Raw genomic sequence first — 21,406 nt, forward strand, 5'->3', positions numbered from 1 at the left:
TTATTCAGGAGGTATTGGGAAAACACCTGTCCATCCTTTCCTGGATGAGGCATCCCCTGTTCCTATACCTTTTATTAGTCCAAGTGTATTTGCATCCTCTATAATCTAGCTCCACCATATTGCAGTAGTTTAAGTAATTTCAAAAGTGGTTGGCCCTATGCACCACCAAGTTTTTCATTGGCTCTCAGGATTTTGTAGAAACCCCCTCTCATAAATCAATCCCCATTTAAATAGTTAGCAATCTTACATAACTCATACTGTAGCATTAATCTCAAATTGAGATTTACATAAATAATAAAGAAAAGAAAGGCGTCGGGGCTATTGTTTATCTTAACAGTTGCATTAATGCCTTGGGGGGATGTAGAGAAGTGTTGGAGATGGAGAAGGTACTCATTCCCCAGAACTATAATACCTTTCTTCCGCCCAACAACACTGGATCTAGGTAAGCATCAAAGCGAAGGGGTTCAGCGATGTTTTTATGATCTACCATCTTGGTTTCTAGCAGAGCAATCATAACAGGGTTGTGGGAATTAATGAGATTATTTCATTGGCACTTGAAGTTGACGTTATTGCTTCACCTCGTGTTCCAGATCATGAACTGCATGAGTTCATATAAAGTTGATGAGGGGTGAGATCATGGGTTGTTTTCCTTTGTCCTTCTGGGAGATTTTCCTCAGTTCTATATGAGGGATTAGTGCAACTGCTGATGGGATATGTTCCATTGCATTTCTTAGAGTCAAGCTGAGGACAATCGTTGCTGGAAAGCATAGTGCAGTAATAATTAAGATTGAGGGTTGATTGAACTCTTTTCGAAGAGGCCTGTCTAGAAATAAACTTTCTGTTTTTGGGTCTCCAAATTCTGCTAGGAACTGCTCCATCTTTGCATTGGCTTGTTCTAGTTGTTCTAGTACAGTGGTAGTTCCTTCTTTTTGGTCTGCGCTCTTTTGAGGTATTTGTGGGGTTGGTGCTACACTGTTTCCCTCCAATGGGTTCTAAGGAATGAAGTCCAGAGTTTCCGTTTTTGAGAGGTAAGGGGTTGTTGGGTAAACGGGAAGGCTTTTGAACATGCGACTCATAAGCGAGTTGTGTTTGATGGAGTTCATTATGTTTAAAGTCTCTATCATCTGTGCTTGTAGTACCATTTGGCACCAGACTTGATAGCCCAACCCCGATACTATGTGGTCCACTCCCTCTTTTACAATTTGCGTCATCCAAGCTGGGTCTTGGATGAGTAGGACTATGGGTTGGTCCCCTACCATGACGCAGTGTGTGATGGTTTTATTTGCTAGGGCTAGCTCCGCCCAAGACATCGGTACTCAATTTGGTAGAGGTAGTGCCTTGGTAAAGAATAGTGGTTTCTTTAGGAGGGAGGAGGGTTGCTGGATATGTTGGGGTTGTTGGGAAAAGTAGAAGACATTGTTGCAGTGAATGGTAGAAGTAAGTTCCTGGTTGGGATTATGGGCCTTTAAAAGGATGGTGGTGATAGAAGCGGAGTTAATTGACATGACTGCTTTGGTCATGTCAAACGCCCTAGGGTGATGATTATCCCTAGTGGCAATGATGTTACTCTTCCCAGAATACTCAAAGACGGGGGAAGTAATAGGGGTTTCTTCCAAGGGGGTGAGATGACGGCCCCTGATGGGGATATCAGAAATTAAAGGGGGGTCACCTTGGTTAATGGAGGCGTGTTGGTTGGGAATTAATTTCCCTGCGGGTCCAATGCGAGAATTAACTATTGGCAACTCAGAAAGCTTAGTGCCCTTTTGGGAAAGTGGTTCCGGTTGCCCCACTGAGGATTTTTTTTTTCTTTTTTCTTGTACTGGTTATTAACAAGAGATTTCTCAGTGGCCATGGAGACTTTCTCAATATAGCATCATTTTTACCTTTTATATCTACATCTAAGTTATTTGCAATAGGCGTGAAGGAGTTAGGATTAAGAAACTTACCTGTTGTTGTATCATAGATCTTTACCTGGTCTCTACTTCCCTTCGAAGTTTCCTTACCTTACTTAGGGAGATGTTGAGTCTTAGGACTAGTCCTCCTCTTGGTGAATGTGACTGTTAGCCATTCTTCTGTTGAGGTCGGAGGGTTACTGCTTGGCGATTTTGTTGTATCCTGCTCCTCAATAGTTTTGAGGGTATATGTGGGCCAATTTTTGTGGGTATGTCCAATCTTTCCGTACCCTGTTCAAAGTACCCCTTCTCCTTCATAGAACACATTTTGTCTATAAGTACCAATGTTTATGAAGGTTTTCACTGGGCTTTCCAAAGGGACTTGAATGCAAATTCTTGCATACTTTCCTCGTAGGGCTGCTGATGTATAGGTGTCAATTTTCAGCAAAGTTCCCAATTTGCTTCCAATTCTTTCTAAGATACTTTAATCATAGAATTCAGTTGGAAGGTGGGGTAGCCTGATTCATATCGTTGTGTGTCTGAGTGGCTTCTTTAGGAATGAAGTTCGGCTCTTTCCGTCTTACTGAGAGAAAGGACCCTGTGACAAACCATGGTCCACCATGGAGAGCTTTCTGCATATTTTCGGATTGATGAATTTTGCAATGTAGAAATCATTCCTTAAGTCCACTAGTGTTAAGGGTTCTGATGGTTTTCAAAGCTCGATTAGTTTAGTCTTCAGATAGTTGTGGGCTAGTTTTTTTTTTTGAATATCTTGACAATTACTGAAGATCTCCAAGGAGCATAGATACGCGCTTTGTCTGCATCACTTAGAATTATCATATCTCCTGGCTCAGTTGGGATCAGTGGCGCTTTTCCATTATCAAAGTTTAGATACTGACCGTTCAAGGTATTCTCTTTATTTAGGAGAGCAAATTTGAATAAGTTTTCCAACTCTTTCGGGGGGCGGTCTTCAACTTGGTTTGCATCGGCTGTGTCCTTGGGGTTCGGTGGATCCGACGACATTAAGGGTAGAGGCGGAGGTGGAGGTATTGTGCGCCTCTAATAGGGGTTCAACCTCCTATAGAAAAAAAGCTTTTAAAACAATTTTTTAAAATAGCTAGAGATATTGCTAAAGAAGCCCTATTAATCTCCACATATACAAAACGAAAAAAGTAGGCAAACCACCTACCAAAATGAATCAAAAGGGAAGGTAATAACTCAATTCATCTAATTTTTATTAAACTTTAATTTGTTTATTTTTCTTTCGTATTATTTTGGTACCTAAAAAATTACTTTTTCTCTTATTATATCAATATATAACATATCAAATAAGAAAAAAGTCTTTTTAGAAATATTTTGACAGAATTTCTCATAGATCAATTTGGATTATATAGCATTCCATGTTTTTATAGGTTAAGCTAAAAAATGCACGGATCAATAATCAACAGCTCAAATTCGAGCGAATTAAGCAAATTATATTTTCATGAATTAATTTTACAACCTCTGATAAAACATTTAGAAATTTTCATAAACATCAAAGATTTGAAGCATATTTACGAACACAACTACATTTTAGGCCCTCAACAAAATTTAGTAATAGATTATAAAAAAATATTGAGTTTTGTAGGGAAAAATACAAAATCTTTATATATTCTAATATATAGAAGAGGCTTGGAAGCAGGAGGTGGTCGTCATGCCTGCTTCCTCCGTGATTTTACCATATCATCCCTAATTAATTATTATATGTCATTTAGGTATTAAAAAATTAATAATATTTAACAAAAATATAAAATAGACATTTATGACATGTCTGCTTCAGCTGTTTCAACCGTAATTTTACTATTTCATCCCGAATTAATTACTATAGGTCATTTTAGTATTAATCCGTGATTTTACTAAATCACCCCTAATTAATTATTATATATCATTTAAGTTTTAAAAATTAATAATATTTAACAAAAAATAAAATACACATCTATCACATGTTTGCTTCAGTTGCTTCAACCGTAATTTTATTATTTCATTCCTAATCAATTACTATAAGTTATTTAAGTATTAAAAAAATTAATAATATTTAATAAAAAAGATAAAATAACCCAAAAAAATGATAAACAAACTATTCAAGTTTTAAATTAATTTAACATCTTATACAAAGCTTGTATAAATTTTTTTCACAACTATTTTTTATATTAATTTTGCTATACCACTTCTAATAAGTTATTTCCTAGTTCATTATTATATGTCATTTACGTATTAAAAAATTAATAATATTTGATGAAAAAAAAGTAAAAATAGACATTTATGACATGTTTGTTTCAGTTGTTTCAACCGTAATTTTACTATTTTATCCCTAATTAATTATTTTGAGTCATCTAAATATTAAAAATACATTTAATAAAAAATAAAATAAACAAAAAAGATAAATTAATTATTGATGTTTTAAATTAACTTGACATCTTATATGAGGTCCGCTTAATTTTTTTTACAACTATTTTTTATAGTAATTTTATTGTATCACTTCTAATAAGTTATTATGAGTCATTTAAGACATGTCTACTTCGGGACTTGAATCGTGATAATTTATTGACTCTCGAAATTATATCAGTGTCACTTAAATTAAAATAGAAGAAAAAGTATTATAAGTTTCAGTAATTAAAAACTTAAATTATTCTAAAAATATATTAGACTATCAATGCTACAAAATTTTGGACAAGGAGAGTATAATAAAATATAATGGCTAAAAACTTAAAATAGTAAATTACAATGTCAAAAAACTATTATAAATTACAATAGCTAAAACTTAAAATATCTAAAAAATATTTAAAATATAATTAATTATCAAAATTTTAATTGTATCATATAAATTGAGACTAAAAAATAATATATATTGGGCCCGTAGTAGCACGGGCCTTCAATATCTAGTACAAAAAAGAAAGAACAATTGCTTAACAATAAAATGTTTTAAAATTTTGAATTAAATTATTCATATATTTATATTAGGACATAAAGTTCGTTACACTAATATCTAAGGTTGTGTATCACAAACACATGATTAACCTCTTATTACTATAGATTTATTTGTATTAATATAAATGAAACAAATATTACATTGTGATATTGATCATGTAATATCTTGTAAAAACACTACACTATACACACATATGTGTGTAAATCTATACACACTACACACACATATTTGTGTAAATCTATACACACTCTGCACACACATTTTGTGTAAATCTATATGAAATTAGTCTCTCCATATATTAAACAGAAGACAATCTACCATCTCCAAACGAAATTAGTCTCTCCATGTATTAAGCAGGAACACAATCCACCATAGTTTGGAGATATCACACGCAACAATCATGTGTGATAGTTATGCCCGCCCTTCTTCCACCTCTCCCACCTCCTCTCCCTCTGCCACAGCTACTCCATCCCATCGAAATAGGCAAATCTTTTTTTGTTTTTTATATTGTTAGTTGTTCGTGCTATTATTACTTGTTTTATTAATATTTGTAATTTATGTATTAGGGTGGTGTATGATGATGTTGGGACTGACAACTACGTTCCCGAGTCTCCAATTGAGATTCCCACAGGAGGTCCCAGTGACAATTAGAGCGATTGCGTGTTCGTGCACGGAGTCATTATAACTTAGAATTTTTATTTGGAAGTATGAAGGGCAAATTTTTGAATAAAAAATGACAGAATCGTCGTTGAAATTAAAATATTTCAACAGTAATGAAACAATATATGAATCTGTTACATGATATTAAAAATAAAAAAATAAAATAAGATGATTTTTTTTTTTACATTATCTGTCATGCCAACATTGTTCTATTTTTGTATTTCAGTTGTCAATTGGTTTGTTTCAATTTTTACCAAAAAAACAAGTTTGTTTCAATTGAGTTTCTCTATATACCATAAAATGCCCCTATTATAACTTGTATTTCACACCAAACGATCCTTAAGTGTTGTTGAAAAAAGAAATAATAAATATCAAGTTCTATTTCCTCCGTCTTAAATTATTAGTCATGATTTTTAAAAATAGTTGCCTCAAACTATTTGTTATTTTAAAAATTTATACACCGTATATTATTTCTTTTCATTTTATCCTTAGTAGTAATCGTTGTTAAAAACTTCAAATACTTAAATTGAGTATAGATTTAATGAAAGAAATTACTTGTTCATACACAAATAAAGGTAAAATAGCGTGTTCGAAGCCTAAAGGGCCAAAATTTAGAGCTAAAATTTCAAATCGGCCATCGTATTTCGGGATTATCCAAATGGGACATATAGCTCACACTCACACGACTTCCTTCTGCGACCATACTATACCATGGAAAACTACTATCCAAACAGAGTGTAACTCCCACCTCAAACAACGGCTTGGGTGTGGGCCTTTTTTTCTTGGGAAATCGTTCAAGCATGAACGATGTGCAACATATTATTTTTCTTATTTTTATGGGAATTCTTCAACTTTAAATGAGATACTTCCTTGTTTATATATATGTACTAGACGTTGAAGGGCCTGTGCATGAACAATGTGCAACATATTATTTTTCTTACTTTTATGGGCATTCTTCAACTTAAATGAGATACTTCCTTGTTTATATATAGGGTAGCTTATATAAATCCCTGAATATTTAAGTTATATTAAATAAAATCCCGATTATTTTGTTAATTATATTTTATTCCGATTTTTTGAAATGGTGATACATATGTTTTACGATGATACATATAAAAAAGTGATACATTTGAAACTGACTAGATATTTATTTAAAGAAGTAACAGATTCTTTTTTATTTTGTGGAGCAAAATCACGCACAATCAGTTACACAATGGATTAATCAAATTCAAAAAAAATCCCAATTCAATATTATCATCTTCTCTTCCCTACAGATCAAAGTTTCATAATATTTCAGAAGAAAACCAAATGGCTGGTTCACCGAAGCAGCGAGCTCCGGTGATGAAAATGGCTGCTCCGTTTTTAGATACTGTGATCAAAATGTATCACACATTAATAACATATGAATCACCCAATAATTGAAATAAATAATTCTATCTACCATATGAATCACCACAATACCATATGTATCACTCAATAATTGAAATAAATAATTATATCTACCATATGAATCATCATAATACCATATGTATTACCCATTAATATCATATGTATCATCCATTAAAATCATACAAACTGTATCCATCGTATGAATCACCATAATACTCATATATGTATTACCTATTAATATCATATGAATCGCCCAATAATTGAAATAAATAATTGTATCTAACATATGAATCACCATAATACCATATGTATCAGCCATTAATATTATATGTATCACCCATTAAAATCATACAAACTGTATCCATAGTATGAATCACCATAATACCCATACAATGATATCATATTTATCATTCATATGAATCACCATTGAAAGAATAAACATGAATGAATAACTAAATAAGTTTATATATGTATCAATCGATTTTTTTAAAAAAAATTATGCATCACCCATTAAAATCATGCAAACTGTATCTATCGTATGAATCACCATAATACTCATATAATGATATCATATTTATCATTCATATGAATCACCATTGAAAGAATAAACATGAATGAAGAACTAAATAAATTTATATATGTATCAATCGATTTTTAAAAAAAAATTGGGAGAGATTTTAGGAGAGAAAATTTTAGAAAAAAAAAAAATAGTTGCATGTGTTAAAGGAGTAGAAAAAATCATGAAGGAAGAAGATTTAATTGATGATAATTAGGGAAAGATTTTAAGAAAGGAAATCTTTGAAAAAAAAAATAGATTGAATGAGTTAATGGTGGAGTAAAAATAGGATGTGGGGTTTTATTAATATGTATTAAGAGTAAAGCTGAAAATCGGGATTTTATGTAAATTTTTAAAAAGTAAGGGATATTGGGTAATATAATTTCTTAAGTATGGGATTTGTATAATTTAACCTTATATATATGTACTAGACGTCGAAGGGCCCGTGCTAGCACGAGCCCAACGTATATTATTTTTTTGTCTCAATTTATGTGGCATAAATATAATTTAGATAATCAATTATTAAAATAATATAAATTTTTAATTATTGTGATTAATAATACTTTTTCTTCTATTCCAATTTAAGTGAAACTGATATAAGTTCGAGAGTCAATCGAATATTTTATATTTTTTAAGTTGTTAATTATGTGATTTATAATGCTTTTAGCATAATTTTTTAATAAGATACTAATACTCTCTCCGTCTCAGTTTACGTGTCTTCTCATTTTTAAATAAATAATACTTATATGTTACTTTATGTCTTCTTCTGTCCCATCGTAATTTCTGTGGCACTAATATAATTTCAATAGTCAACTAAATATTTTATATTGACATATCATTTTGTGTATATTTTATCTTTGTTATGAAAAATTATTAATTTTTTAATGCTTAGATGACCATAAAAATCAATTAGGGGTGATATAGTAAAATTATGATTAAAATAACAAAGCAGACATGTCTTAAATGACTTATAACAACTAATTGAAAGTGACATAACAAAATTACTATAAAAAATACTTGTGAAAAAAAATTAAATGAGTCTCATATAAGACATCAAGCTAATTTAAAACGCGAAGTGTTAATTTATCATTTGTATTAAATAATATTAATTTTTTTTAATACTTAGAGGCATTGCTCCAAATTAAAGGAGGTGCATATTAATTTAATCCAAATTCCAACCAAGCAAATTACTCTCTTCCATTTCATGTTAGTTGTCCATTTTTATTTTTACATGTTCATGAAGAAATCATGAATAAAAAGGATAAGTTTACTAATTTATCCTTTAAGAAGATTTCGAAAGTTCACAAATAATTGTTTTAATGAGAAAAATATATTCTATCTTCATTTTGCAAATTAACAAATAATTTAGGACAATTAGTTATAGTAAGGCGAACAACTAATATAGAACGAACAGAGCATTCCGACATTTTACACAATTACTGAAAATTTCGATTTTGGATCTGCCAAGATACATAATTAACCCTCAATACATCCAACCAAGATACATTTTTTGCTTTGTAAAGATACATAATTAGCTCCCAATACATTTTTTTGATTTTGAGTCTGTCGAGATACATAATTAGCTTTCGATACATCCAACGAAGATACATAATTAGTTGAAATTTTTGTAATTACTTTGTAAGGATGGAGATTTGTGTAGATATGATAAGAATTAAGATGTATGTTTATTGTATCTTTCCTTGAAAATATGGGCTTATGCAATTTCATTGTTTGTTTCCTTCCATTTTCCATGAAAACACGTTTTTCTTTAGCTGACGTTACCAAACACATAAAAACCCAGTAGTTATACTAAAAAATCAAAGTCTTGAAACATAAAATTAAACCAATATTCTTCTTATCACTTTGTTCAAAAATTAAACACTATATCCATGGGTTTTGTTGGTGATGAAGATGATATTCCATTTGTTCATCAAAAAATCAAAAATAATATCAATACCAAATTTATGTTCAATGCCTTAATTTCAATATCCCTGGTTGTTTTCCTCGTTACTATTATTCGTTTGTACATTAAATGTCTTTTCAGACATCGCCAGGCTCAGGGCCAGGCAACGTCCTACACTACTAGAAGTCCTCGAATTTCAAACATGATGAGTGAGTCACAAGTTGAGCCACCTAAACAAGGTCTTGACCCATTCATCATGACTTCACTACCAAAATTTCTTTACAAGAAAAGTGAACAAGACACTATTGAGTGTTCAATTTGTTTGAGTACTATTGAAGATGGTGAATTGGTTAGGATTTTGCCTAATTGCAAGCATAGTTTTCATGTTGAGTGTATTGACAAATGGTTTGATTGTCACTCAACATGCCCCGTATGTCGAGCCGAGGCGAAACCTCGCCTATGGCCCGAGTTGGTCGTATGTCGCCATCAACGCCACCTATGGAAAGTGGAAACTTGTGTATAACTGTGAATCTTGAAGGGACTTCGTCTTCAGGTAAAATACCCCAAAAAGTTACAAAATTCGTCATTAATCTATTGCTAATTAGTTAAAAAACTAACATGTGGATTTTTAGTGTTTAGTTACAGAATTTGTCTGTCGCTAATTTTTTCTTTCTGGTGTAGGGAATGGAACAAGTTCAAGATTGAGTTCGTTTAAAAGTATTATTATTCTTAGTAGGGAGAGATCATTTCAAAGACTTCAAGCTCAGTCTTGTTCTATAGAAGATCATGTAGGTGATCTTGATAGTGGCAGATCAAGAATTTAGACAGACGCGAAGATGAGTTTCGCGAAAAGTATATTTAAATCTATCTATACTAGTTTTGGTATAGCGTGTATGTGCATGCACGCGTATAAACCCATGGATGAATTCGCTACATATGATTTTCAGTAGTACAAACTTTATAGTACTATCGGAAACTACTTTTCTAGATTGTTTTATCTTTTGAGCCGAGGGTCTATCGAAAATAGCTTCTCTATCTCAACTCTGAGATACTGGTATAGACTGCGTACACTTATCCTCCCCAGACCCCACTCGGTTGAATATACTGCGTATGTTGTTGATGTTGAAACTTTATAGTACAATTTTGCTTGCTCATGCATACCGTATTACGTGAGTCACATTGATAAACTATTTTTCCAGCCTCCAAATAGCAATTTTGTATACTATTCATTTTGCCAAAAAGGCTTTGGTTATATGTAAATGTAAGTAAATATTATGGAGTTCGATTATGATGATCATATTCAATATTTTTTGTGTCCCATCCTATGTCCGGTATTCGCATCTAAAGGGAACGACTTCAACAGTGTATGTGGGAGCTGATTATGCTAGCGTTTTGGCATTGGCCTTATGGTTCTCAGTCCTCTTTCGCTTTCGCTGAGATATTCAACTAGATCAATCCGGATTCGTGCAGTGTGAGAGGGTAAAACACTAAAGAGCAGTCCGATGCACAAAAACTCCCGCTATGCGCAGGGTCCGAGGAAGGGCCCCACCACAAGGGTGTATTGTACGCAGCCTTACCTTGCATTTTTGCCAGAGGTTGTTTCCAAGACTTGAACCCGTGATCTCGCATTTCTGCCAGAGGTTGTTTCCAAGCTTGAACCTCTGACCTCCCTGATCACATGACAACAATTTTACTAGTTACTCCAAAGCTCCCCTTCAGGGTAAATCACTCCCTAACAAAAGTTATTCAATACTCGGGGCTCGAACACGAAATCTCTGAATCTCACATAGTAATCCTGAAACAGAATTAAATTCTTAGGAACACACCATGTGGAATCAAAAGTATGGACAAAAAGTTTTCAATATATGAAATAGAACATGCAGAAGAAACATTACTACAATGGCTATCTCTTACAACACAAATTCCTTTTTGTGCATCACTGTTCTTTTACTCCTTGTACCTATCAATCATTCCTTAAACTCAGATGATTTGGTTTCTGAATTAACCATCCTTCGTGCTCGATCTACCACCGGTGTTATTCACCTTTCAAACATACTACTTATACGAATGCTATCGGTACCTGTCCCTAGGCCATTCACCCTCCTTGTGTTCTTTGATTCACAGAAGCTACATTCAGATTCAGAGATTTCACTTCCTACACTCAAAAATGAGTTCTTGATTCTCGCGTCCTCTTTTCACGCGAACAATCCAGCTAACAACAAAAAGTTGTTCTTCTTTGAAATCGAGTTTCAAGAATCACGCGCTTCTTTTGCTCTATTTGGTGTCAAGTCTCTTCCCCATGGATGTCTAGTATCCCCTTTTGCCACTGATTTTGAAAGGGATTCGATTCAGATGGAGTCCTCTGATTTCTCGAGGCATGCTGAATCGATGGCAGAATTCGTGGAGGCCAAAAGTAAACACACTGTCGGTCCCATTCATCGGCCAGGTTTTATTTCCAAGAAACAGAAGATGAGTATCATAGAGCTGGCGCTAATCTTGAGTTTATTTCTACTGAAAAAGATTATATCTGGAAACACCCTTCTGCATAATAAGAACACATGGATGGTGGGGTCGATTTTCGTGTACTTCTTCAGTGTTTCAGGGACAATGTACAACATAATCAATAAGATACCTATAGCTATGGTGGATACAGATGATCCAGGAAAACTGGTTTACTTTTATGACGGATCTGGGATGCAGTTGGGTGCTGAGGGGTTTACAATCGGGTTCTTGTACACGATTCTCCGGTTGTTGTTGGCCTTTGTCACTCATGTTCTTGTCCATGAGAAGAACAGGAATATCCAGAGGTTGGTGATGTTTTTGGCAATCTTTGTTTCATTCTGGGCTGTAAAGAAGGTATTTTACCTGTATTACTGGAAACTTGGGTTTGGTCATATATATGGGTGAACTCTTTGGCTGATGCACACTATGTAAGAGAATTGTATCAAAAGCACACCTGAAGTATTACTTTTTTGCGAGTTTCGTACCTGAACTATCATCAGCTGTCTATCAAAAAAACACCTCGACTAGTATATGCTGATGCATGGTGTGCACACTCTTTTTTCCTGGTTTAAAAATGGTGCCAAATGACACTCCAAGCGGATAATTAAGGGAATAAATTGAAACAACAACATACCCAATGTATTCCCGCAAAGTGGGGTCTGGGGAGGGTAAAGTGTACGCAGTTCATACCACTTCCTCAGTAGAGAGAGTAGAGAGACTGTTTCTAATAGACCCCGGCTCAGGATACATAACAGTATAATCACAACTAGGGGAATAAATTGGAAGTCATTAACAATAATAATTAAGAGAGATCGGTTAAAAACACACCCGAAGTATCAGCTTTTGCATGTTTCTTACCTGAACCACTAACCGTTTTGAAAAATAGTTGGTGATAGTTCGGGTAGGAAACGCAAACACATGGTCGCTTAGGTATGAAATTCACAAAAAAGTAGTACTTCGGGTGGTTTTTTTGACCATCATCTCTAAGTTAACATAAAAAATATGCCTACATTGATAATCATTTACAAAAAATTGCATGCCCGCAGTATGGTCTCCCTGCATTCATCCAAGTAATATATCTCCTCTATGAATTCATATACAAACACGAACTAAACGAAAGATGAAGTCAAACAAGCAGCCATACCATCAAGAATTCATGAACAAAAACAAGTATCAACTAAAAAAGGGCAGTTCAGTGCACAAAACATCCCGCGTTAGCGGGGTCCAGGGAAGGGCCGGGCTAGGTGTGATGTAAACAGCCTAACCTAATGTTATATACACAGCCAAAGAGTTACATATACATGAGTATTCGACCACATACCATGATTGACCACAAAACAAAATCTTAGTCCACAAAATTTAAACTAAAATTGTATTTCAAACGCTATAGATATCAAGCAACGAGGGTATTCTCTTATCATGAGAAATGCTCATTCGAACTTTCTGCTCTTTCTTACCCTATATCGGATATGCTTGGGGTATTTACCAACTCAGTGACGATGCTTTTTACAGACCAGTCCAAACCGGGAATTTCAATCTATATTCTTCCACTTAGGTAACAACATTGATGAGAGTAATGTGTGTCATTGTCATGAAAGCTAGACATCCTCTTAATAAGGAATCTCGAAGAACAACTAATGTGAAAGAAGCTCCCCTTGTTATCAATATTAGCTCTAAATAATTGGTGAGTATCTATTTCTGTCAAATAAAATCTTAAACTACTCAATGAATCTACTGAACAGATAAAACGAATTTTACGATGGAAAAACTAGTAAAATGAACATGAGGTACAATAAAGAAAATTCTGCCAAGGATTATAAAACCAAACAACCTTGTTTCTTCTGTATTACCATTTGTTAACTGGTAGCAGTACTCTGTGATACATAACATATGAGTAACATGCAGATCAACAGTTCTCGGATAATATTATTTCCCTACAGCAACAACAATAACATACCCAGTGTAGTCCCACAAGTGGCGTCTGGAAACGGTAGGGTGTATACAGATCTTACCCCTACCTTTGTAGAGTAGAGAGGTTGTTTCCGATGGAACTATATTATTTCCCTCGACAGAGTATTTCTTTCTTTATCAACACGATACACATTTAGGTTATTAATCAGGAAGCTCCAATTTGCTAGTTACAAGCCTTTTGTTCTACATATGCATTTGCAGAAAATCTTTAAAAATGCGATATACAATTTCGGACTATATGATGCCATTGATAAATTTGTCAGAGCAGACAAGTAGCATACAAAACTAATTTTCTATACATGGCCAGTGCAATAAGCTTGAAGGAGAAACGATTCACTGCAGTATCCAACTTACTTGACAAATTGATCAACCGAGATAGTCAAAAGTTTAAAGGAGCACTTTATAACATGATATTTCGAGGACTGGTGCAGGACTTAATAGTTGTCACAATCCCGTCTCCAGATAGATGTATGTAAGAATCATTATAAGAAGAACGTCAACAATCAGCAAGTTGGACCTTCAGAAAAATACTGGGGCACAACTGCACTCCGAACTTTCAGATCATATAACCATGGTTGCGACTTGCGAGACAACGAAAGACAGAGGAATAATAGTTCTGGGATCAATTCTCAACGCAAATGTCTTCTTTTAGACCTGGATCGGCGATATAACTTTCTGACGACCAGAAAAATAATGATAAGGACGACCTGTACAAGTACCAGTATCTTCAGACCTGCAATGATCATCAAATAGTTGCTACATGAGATGGTTCACAGTTCATGTCAGAGGTTTTAAGAAAAAGGGGGGAAATAGAATTACCTTGCAGTCTCTGAGCCGAGTCATCCATATTGACCCCATTAGCACTTTTTCCACCAATTCGATTGAGTTGTTTTCTTCTTGGCCGATACCTTCTTCTTTGATAAGAAAAATCCCCGCCCATTACGCAAGTATTGGGGCAATTGACATTACTGTCATACTCATCACTTCCGTCACAACAATCTGAAAATATCTTAAATCAGAAAGCAAGACCCCAACCACATGGTAGAATGGTAGATAGAGATTAAAAAATGAAGAACTGCAATGCTCGAAAAGGAAACAAATGTATACAACAGGAAAGGAGCAAGAGAGACATATTCAGGCATAAGGTGGTCACGGTGATTAAAAGATTCTTAGAAGACTCTGCCTCAAGCGAATGAGCGAGGCTTAAGTAATAACCTAGGACTGAAGGAATAGTTCCTCAAGCATATCCACATTGGAGATACTGGTTTGTTCTTCAATGAAATGCAAATGACAAATGCTGCTTACAAACATATGCATGTCAGATTCATGGATCAGAATAATTTACCCTTAAAACAGAATTAAAACAGAAGTGATTTTTATGCAACAACAAATTCATGATACACGGATCCTTTAATTGCCTCAACGTCTTTGCGTTGAATGGGTGTCGGTGTTTCGTGAAGATTATTCAGATACACGTAAAATTAGCAAAACAAACTCAACTAACTCATCCCTGATACTTGCATATACCCCAATTCACTATGTACACATAAATGATTTGTGTATCATAGCAACAAATAAGCCACAGATAAAATTGTTTCTAATAAACATATAGCTTAACCAGAAGTTGCTTACCACAAATATCATCATTCACACGAGAAGAGAACAGAAATTTAGGCGTACTGCCCACATTCCTGCAATAAAATTTTCCAGCTGGACAGGCAGCCGTTCCTATAAAAAGAGCGAATGATTTTATTAACAGGAGAACTCAAATATATGCCAATGTCATATAGATTTAAAAACTGCAAAACCATCAAAAGAGATGTTAAAGAGAAACAGAAAATATACAAGCACAAGAGCAAAGAATGAATAACGTGAAACACAAAACTATACTAATAGGGTGTGTCGAACTGTTCAAAGCAGTTTCACCCATCATACCTAGTGGGGCTAATCTAAGCTAACAGATCGGAATCAATAATGGAGATCTCTTTCCTTAAGCCGCGCCAAATAATAATATCTTATATCTGCCAGATATATTTGAGAATTCCTCGAGTGCGCAGAACAACAATTTTAGCTCTCTCTTGGGAAATGAACCCCTTTCTCTCTCTTCTCACCTGTCCTCTCTGGCAAACACTTTTCCGATGAAAATCCTATCTTTCCCTAAGTTATATTTTCAGGGCAGTACAAAATTTCAACAGCTATGAACGTTTCGTGAGAATAAAGACTATACTAGGAGACACGGAGGCTTCAGTCATCAATCCAGAAGGCAGTTACAATAAAGGCTGGGATGACATAGCACGGAAAACACAAAGGTTCTTAGGTCCACATGTGGATTCAAGATTCCACTTAGCAGATGACCAGGCCACGTCATTCATGGAGGCTGCTGGGATCCAAAAATGGCCACATAATGATGCCGATTTTCTTCTTTATATACACATGATCTCAATGCGAACGGCTTGTGCGGCCTTTCGCAAACTTTGGCGTCCATCAACAAACATAGTTTATACCGGCATAGGCAAGTTCTCCAAAAATTCCCCCAGCAGTTTTATTTTTTGTCAAGGAGTACTTTGTAGTCTTGTTTGACATCTATATGACGGGACACTACAGGAATTGGTATAGCTTTGGGAGTTCTGCATCTGCCTTGGTAGTTCTTCACAAGTTACGATCCCACCACATCCTGGGAGGCAGTCCATTAATGACTCATTGGTGGTCAGCTCGATAAGCAAGCCTTGACACTTTGTAGGGAAAATCGAGATCATTTTGAAATGTTCAAAGTGCAGTGATACCCAGCATCAGCCAAAGTTCACCATTCTCAACCGCAAGATCGGCAGAAGTCTAATTCTTCTATCACATAGAAGGCAAGCCTCAATGATCCATTGCAATTCACTAAGTTGTCTTTTTAAATCCTTCAAATTTGAAGGATGTGGTAGTACAGCTGGTAAAGGAACTAAACCCCTTTCATCTACTTTGAAATAATTGTTAGCTCTGATGTGGTGCCAGATAACACTTGCAAACAAAAAATCATCCTACTTCATTGAAAAAAATCCCCCTTAATTATATTGGACTCGAATAATCAATGCAATTATATTATTCCAAATAAATTAGCTTGACTTTAAGATATAGTCCAACTTGTGTCTTGTTATGGATTTAAATCCAATAACATTCAAACACCTCTCTGTCTGAGGTAGTGGTATGGACTGCGTACACTTTACCCTCCCTAGATCCCACTTTGTGGGAATACACTGGGTATGTTGTTGTTGTTGAACATTCAAACGCCTGCACATAATTTCTAACAAAAACCCTAATGCTTATACAATGAACAATACCAATATATCATACACAAATAGACAGTAGCAAATAGTCGCATCACAAACCTAAGATAAACAAACTAAACTGAATTCAAGCTCTGGGACTGAGTCTTGCTGTAACACATTAAAAAATACCTCCACATGTTTATTCCAAGAAACAGATTTCAAGTCACCAGAGCACATTACAACAATAACTAACACACCAAGTCGAAAGATTGTTTCCTATAGATCCTCATATCAAGAAAAAAACAGTCCAAAATGTAGTAACGGAAGTGAAACATAACAAAGCATACTGAAATCGAGTCAAAAGCACACCTAAAGTACCACGTTTTTCCGAGTTTCATACCTGAATTACTATAGGTGTGTAAGTTTCCAAGATAAACTCGCACCAACTATTTATCAAACCACACCTCAACTATCAATTGTTCATTTTTCCTACCTGAAATATCACCATCATTCACGTAGGAAATGAGAAAAAAACGTACGGCTGAGATGTGTTTAGATAAATAGTTGGCGAGAGTTCAGGTAAGAAACTCATACACGTGATAGTTTAGCTATGAAAATCGAAAAAACAGGATACTTAGGCTTGTTTTTGACCATTAACTCATAATCAAAGTACAAGAAACTACGTGAGCAATACTATGACTACAACTAATACCTTATCCGAGTTTCAAACCTGAACTACTATAGGTGTGTAAGTTTCCAAGATAAACTCGCACCAACTAGTACAAGAAACTACATGAGCAATATTATGACTAGTAATACCTTATACCTTAGCCCTACGACTACTAGAGTGTACTTATACCTTACCCCTACGACTACTAGAGTGTACTTATACCTTAGCCCTACCTCAGAGATAGAAAGATTGTTTCCTATATATCCTCGGATCAAGAACAAAAACAGTCCAAAAAGTAGTAACAAAAGTGAAAGCATAACAAAGCATACTGAAATCAAAGAATGAAGAGTCAAAAGCACACCTAAAGTATCAAGTTTTTTCAAATTTGATACTTGAACTACTATATTCTATAGATGTGTAAGTTTACAAGCTAAACTCCCACCAACTATTTATCAAAGCACCCCTCAACTATCAATTGTTCATTTTTCCTACCAGAAATATCACCATCGTACACATAGGTGTGAGAAAAAAAGTATAGCTAAGAGATGTGTTTAGTAGTTGGTGAGAGTTCATGTATGACACTCATACACGTGATAGTTCAGCTATTAAAATCGAAAAACCAAAATACTTTAGGCTTGTTTTTGAACACTAACTCATAATCGAAGTACAAGAAACTACATGAGCAATACTACGACTACTAGTAAACTCATACACGTGATAGTTTAACTATGAAAACCAAAAAAATAAAAAAGGATACTTTAGGCGTGTCTTTGACCATTAACTCTTAATCAAAGTACAAGAAACTACATGAACAATACTACGACTACCAGTAAACTCATACACGTGATAGCTCATGAAAAAAAAAAAACAGGATACTTTAGGTGTGTTTTTTACCATTAACTCGTAATCGAAGTATAAGAAACTATGTGCGCAATATTACGACTACTAGTAAACTCATACACGTAACACGTGATAGTTCAGCTATGAAAATAAAAAAAACAGGATACTTTGGGCTTGTTTTTGACCATTAACTCATAATCAAAGTATAAGAAACTACATGAACAATTCTACGACTACTAGTAAACTCATACACGCAATAGTTTAGCTATGAAAATCGAAAAATCTGGATACTTTAGGTGCGTCTTTGACCATTTAACTCATAATCAACGTATGAGAAACTACATGAGCAATACTACGACTACTAGTAAACTCATACACGTGATAGTTCAGCTATGAAAATTGAAAAAACAGGATACTTTAGGCGTGTCTTTGACCATTAACTCATAATCAAAGTATGAGTAACTACATGAGCAATACTACGACTACTTGTAAACTCATACATGTGATAGTTCCGCTATGAAAATCGAAAAACCAGGATACTTTAGGCTTGTTTTTGACCATTAACTCATAATCAAAGTACAAGAAACTACATAAGCACTACTACGACTACTAATAAACTCATTACACGTGATAGTTCAGCTATGAAAATCGAAAAACCTGGATACTTTAGGTGTGTCTTTGACCATTTAACTCATAATCGAAGTACAAGAAACTATATGAGCAATACTACGACTACTAGTATATGTAGATACGTGATAGTTCAACGATGAAAATCGAAAAACCAGGATACTTTAGGTATGTTTTTGACCATTAACCCATAATCGAAGTACGAGAAACTACATGAGCAATACTACAACTACTAGTAAGCTCATACACGTGATAGTTCAACTATCAAAATCGTAAACCAGGATACCTTAGGTGTGTTTTTGATCATTAGCCCATAATCGAAGTACTAGAACTACATGAGCAATACTATGACTACTAGTAAACTCATACACGTGATAGTTCAGCTATGAAAATCGAAAAATCAGGATACTTTAGGTGTGTTTTTGACCATTAACTCAAACTCGGGCGACATAGAAGATCTCAAGAGGCAACTAAAAGAAAGCAAGTTTGAAACGAAGCACAAAGAGGGAGTTACAACAATGGAGGCCACACCTCAGCTAACTGGGAGCGCGGTGCATCACATGTTATTATATGCATTTTATTATTATGTAAATAAAACGGAAGTAACTATTTTGTAAAATTTCGTTGCTTATTAAATTTGAGTTGTTTTTGACCATTAACTCATAATCAAAGTACAAGAAACTACATGAACAATACTATGACTACTAGTAAACTCATACACGTGATAGTTCAGATATGAAAAAAAAAAAAAAAAAAGATATTTTAGGTGTGTTTTTGACCATTAACTCATAATCGAAGTACAACAAACTACATGAGCAACACTACGACTACTAGTAAACTCATACACGTAACACGTGATAGTTCAGCTAGGAAAATCGAAAAAACAGAATACATTAGGCTTGTTTTTGACCATTAACTCATAATTAAAGTACAAAAAACTACATGAGCAATACTACGACTACTAATATTACTAACTGACTCATTAAAGTACATAAAATAAACAAACAAAGCAAAATATAAAAATGTTATTTAAGCAAGTTCAATATAAGAAAAAATAGTTACCAGGCTCATCAGTTCCATCTACACAATCACAAAAATCATCATTAAGCCTATCTTTAGTAAAAGAATTAGACCCATCTTTGCATTTAATCACCTCTGAAGCATAGTACTTCTCATCTGCAAAATCATTAACAAAAAATAATAATAATTCATATTGTTACAGAAAAAATTTATAAAGAAATTAAACATGATAAAGTTTTTCTGTTTTTATTTATATATAACTATGGTGTCTATGTCAGGACCAGCTTTCGTGCAAAACATAATTTTTTTGAGTTGTAATTGAAGTTGTATTTGAATTTGTGTTTGGACATAAATATAAATTAAAAATTTTGAAATATTGTGACAATTCCAAATTATATTTAAACTTTTCATGGCCAAATACTGTGTTTTCACTTTTTTCACTAAAGTGAAATTATTTTTCGAAAAAAAGTGAAAAAATACTTATGGCCAAACGGCTACTAAATACTGAGCACTATATTTTTTGTTTTTGAAATAGATTAAAGTAAAATTTCTAGATCCGCCGCTAAATTAATTACCCAAAGGATGGATTCCAATAGGCAACTCAGTAGAGGAATTAGAGACATGGAAGAAGCAATAGTAGCTAAGAAGGAGAAGAGTTGTCTTCATTTGGGGTTTGAAAAAAAAAAAAGCTGAGGGACTGTTGTGTTTAATATTAAGACTTTAGTGACTAGTTTGTGCTTTGGAGTTTGATAAAAATTGAGGGACTCATGTATAATTTTAAAACTTTTAGTGTTTAATACTCGCTTCGTCTTATATTACTTGGCATGTTTTCGTTTTGCTTAACTCTTAAGAAGAAATTAATAATTGGTTCAAATTGACTAACGTGATTCTATTAAATTCACCTTAAATATTGTCATTATCTTTTGGAGTTAATTTCTTATATTAAATTATTGGGTAAAATTGAAAAAAGATATTCAATTATCTCTTGATAACTACTTTAAGATATTTTTTTTCAACAAATATATCGAGTAATATGAGACGAAGAAAGTAATAGATGGCATGACATGGGAAACATACTCCCCTTTATTCATTTACCATATTACCCTTATTAACAAGCACGTAATATTTATTGGTATTAAGATTTGAAAAATAAGTAA

The 21,406-nt window shown here is 34.0% G+C and overlaps 2 protein-coding genes across 2 annotated transcripts; one reads left to right on the plus strand and one right to left on the minus strand.

Moving 5' to 3' along the window:
• Positions 1-9,273: 9,273 nt before the first annotated feature.
• LOC124888112 (probable dolichyl-diphosphooligosaccharide--protein glycosyltransferase subunit 3B) lies at positions 9,274-12,907 on the plus strand. The gene has a single exon (XM_047398464.1). The coding sequence runs from the start codon at positions 11,268-11,270 to the stop codon at positions 12,273-12,275; it is 1,008 nt and encodes a 335-aa protein (XP_047254420.1). The 5' UTR covers positions 9,274-11,267; the 3' UTR covers positions 12,276-12,907.
• A 1,093-nt stretch (positions 12,908-14,000) lies between these two features.
• Positions 14,001-20,951, minus strand: LOC107844747 (glucosidase 2 subunit beta). Its single transcript, XM_016689098.2, has 5 exons — positions 20,825-20,951; positions 20,292-20,405; positions 15,474-15,569; positions 14,661-14,840; positions 14,001-14,574 (listed from the first exon to the last, which is right to left on the minus strand). The coding sequence occupies exons 1-5, from the start codon at positions 20,913-20,915 to the stop codon at positions 14,471-14,473; spliced, it is 585 nt and encodes a 194-aa protein (XP_016544584.1). The 5' UTR covers positions 20,916-20,951; the 3' UTR covers positions 14,001-14,470.
• Positions 20,952-21,406: the final 455 nt, after the last annotated feature.

The sequence above is a fragment of the Capsicum annuum genome, chromosome 10 (assembly GCF_002878395.1).
Source record: "Capsicum annuum cultivar UCD-10X-F1 chromosome 10, UCD10Xv1.1, whole genome shotgun sequence".
NCBI lineage: Eukaryota > Viridiplantae > Streptophyta > Magnoliopsida > Solanales > Solanaceae > Capsicum > Capsicum annuum.